The sequence below is a fragment of the Triticum dicoccoides genome, chromosome 3A (assembly GCF_002162155.2).
Source record: "Triticum dicoccoides isolate Atlit2015 ecotype Zavitan chromosome 3A, WEW_v2.0, whole genome shotgun sequence".
NCBI classification, from domain to species: domain Eukaryota; kingdom Viridiplantae; phylum Streptophyta; class Magnoliopsida; order Poales; family Poaceae; genus Triticum; species Triticum dicoccoides.
Genome location: NC_041384.1, coordinates 62,177,132 through 62,180,078, shown reverse-complemented (window position 1 = coordinate 62,180,078; position 2,947 = coordinate 62,177,132). Strand labels below are relative to the sequence as shown.

The window sequence follows — 2,947 nt, the reverse complement described above, 5'->3', positions numbered from 1 at the left end:
CCACACACACAAAACCAAAAAGGACTTGCGTTATATTGCTCCAAGAGGCACGTTTGGAATTTCTTTCTCTTATCTCTTAAATGTATAGCAAAACTACAATATAATAACTTCATTTATTTATTTATAGCTCTTACTGTCTTACATGCACACACACCACTAACACTGCTATACACATCATTTGAAATACTACAGATAGACTATGGAAACTTTGTAAGGGGAAGTTGCAGACATTCTCTGAATTCAAGCCACCTTGTCTCACTGTGAGAGGTCCTTTGTTTGTTTGGCCAGTAGGTTAGCCAAATCCAGCCTCTGATTTCCCAGTCCATAGTCTTTCCTAATGCTGCACCACAGACCTTCCAGTTTACACTGTCTCCATACTCATCGCGGGCAAAAATGATTCCGCCCTGCTTTGTGAATGGGCGGTACGCATTTGAGTACCTGTCACGGAACCAAGCCCTCGGCTGAAGCAGCGAAAGCTTGGAAGGCTTTGAAGCACAAACCTCCCTCCCGTTCATGCCGTCGTGCAGAAACCAGTTCAAGGTTGCAGTGTTTCCGTGCACGGACTGCTCGAATTTCCAGGGTTTCATGGCCAGCGTGAGGCTTTCAGTGACAGAGGCCTTGAGACCAAATGAGTTTGGGGGATCGAACGAGCCCTCGAAGCCTTTTTCAATACCGAACTCGTGGGTGGGGTTGTCGGATGACTTGCTGACTGAAACTGACAGTACATCTGTTTGTTGCATAGGTGTGATCTGCAGCATGACACGAGATGGGAAATGCTTCTCTTCAGAACCATATCCGCGCTCCGCCATGAGGGTCTCGGAGACCAAAGGGTCCACGTCGCACCTGATATCGAGGAATGCCACAGTAAGTGTTCTTCACATATATGAGGAAATTCGAAATTTGCTTTCTACGGTTGGCAGTATCTTAACTGAAACAATTGAGTTGTTAGATTTCAGTGTTTTTGATTGAGTAAACATTTAGCCCAGTCACAGCTAAGATCAACAAGCATTTGAACTTCTAAAACATGTTGTTGCCTTGCTGTAGGCATCAACAAAATAGTTTTACTCTTCCAAGGATCTAAGTTGTTAGTTAGACCTTTGAGGAAATGTCAACTACAAAACTCGGCTGTTCTCTCTATTAATTTTTTGGTATTGATGACAGCGGTCGGGGGTGCTTAGAAATGGTTAATGCGACAAAGAGAATGGAAATCTGTATATGTGAATACCACTGACCTTATGTTATCCACCTTTACCTCGATATCAATCCAGTTATCCCTTCTGACTGTTTTGTAGGCTAGCTGGACCACGCCTTCAAGTTGCTGATAAGTGAGTGAGAAGAGAAGGCGCTCATCCTGCGCCGCCGCTGCCGCAGGATCCTCCATGCCCATGGCGATCACTGGGCAGTACAGCTGGACCTTCCAGAGCCCGCTTGCCTGGAGGGCGTACGAGAAGAGCGGTGACGCTGCCCTGGGCGCGTGGTGTGAGGACCGCATCTCGGCCATCCAGTTGGTCACCGCGAGATTCATCGTCTGCATCCACTGGTCCTCGAGGTTGGCGCCGAGCATTTTGACGAGGGTCTTTGCAGCGCCTCTGCACTTTGGGCTGGTCAGCTGGGTCCTCAGTGAGTCCAGGCACCCACGGCGGAGGTCGCGGGGCGCCTCGTAGATGCAGACCAGGAAAGCAAGTGACAAGAAGACTATGTTGAACGCGTCGCTGAAGCTGCCGCCATGGAGGTGCTGCGCCCCGGGGAACCGGAAGGACGGCTTGCTGCTGTTGTCCGGCCCGTACCACAGCACCTGGTTCACGATGTCCACAAACAGCTGCACCATGTCTTGCTCGTCCAGGGATTGCTGCGCCTTGGTTTTCAGGTGGACCGGTTTCGACGTCCACAGGAATATCGGCTCGCGGTAGTTGGCGGAGATGGAGAAGGTGAGGTAGGAAGGCTGGGTGGGAGGTGTTTTGGCAACCGAGAGGGTCATTGATGTCGGCTGTGATGACGCCGACGCTGAAGGCGTGGCGCAGATGCAGAGGGACATGGTGTTGGTGCGCCACTGGGAGAATGGGGGCAGGCTGGTGATCCAACCCCATGCATCAGGCACGAAGTTGTGAGCCATTGTGGTGTTGGAAGAAGCCTGATCTCCTTGCTGGCCTTTTATAAAGAGGGAAAGAAGGCGATGGCGCGGCGGATAGAACTTCGGTTTATCGCATATGATTGAGCCCAATGAGCGCACGGCAAAGTCTCGGGTAAAGTAGATTCTTGGATGGAGGGAGAGATTTATCTGGTCTAGATGCTGATTGGAAAATTTATCTGCTACTAATTGAGACTCGAAGAATCTCTCTTTATGCTGCCGTGCAGTGCTGAACGTGAACTGCTGATATATATAGCACGCGTTTCAAACTCAAGTTGGTGACCCTGATGACAAATTGTACTGTTCGGAAGGAAACTTGTGCCGTGGCTGCTGTCAAATGGGAATCGGAACCCGAGGAATCTCACATTGTACTTTCGTGAAGCTTTGCAATTTATCAACTCCAGACACACGCCATTTATCCTTCTCTTGTGTTTTTTTTTTGTTATTGCGAGTATAATCTTCTCTTCGTCTGGCAGAGAAATGCTACTCCCTCCGTACCGAAATAACTGACGCGACCGGACCTTTTTATGAAAACTACATCACACTTTTTTTGCGGGAAACTCCATCACACTTTTGCACCCTCATTTCCGTCCCCTTTCCCTTGCTGCCTTCATTTCTCCTCCATGCCACCTTTCCCGACCCCTTCTCCTCGCCATCGTCCTTGCCCCCTTTCTCCCCTCGCACATTAGCTTCTCTCGAACACAACGACCATCAGAAATAGTAAAAATTGGACCTTGATATTGCGGGAACGTTCGGTTTGGGATAGACTTGGCCATAGGCAGCCCGGCCTGGACGGCCCGATCCAGCCCAAAAATCCCG

General features: G+C 49.6%; 1 protein-coding gene across 1 annotated transcript in view; it reads left to right on the top strand.

Annotated features, from left to right (window-relative positions):
* The window catches only part of LOC119267141 (chromodomain-helicase-DNA-binding protein Mi-2 homolog), a 12,311-nt gene extending 9,759 nt beyond the window's left edge, over nucleotides 1–2,552 (top strand). Inside the window, exons 13-14 of the mRNA XM_037548470.1 lie at nucleotides 743–864; nucleotides 1,293–2,552. Of these exons, the coding sequence (XP_037404367.1) occupies nucleotides 743–864; nucleotides 1,293–1,322 (152 nt within the window). The 3' untranslated portion in view covers nucleotides 1,323–2,552. The remainder of the gene's footprint in view (nucleotides 1–742; nucleotides 865–1,292) is intronic.
* Nucleotides 2,553–2,947: the final 395 nt, after the last annotated feature.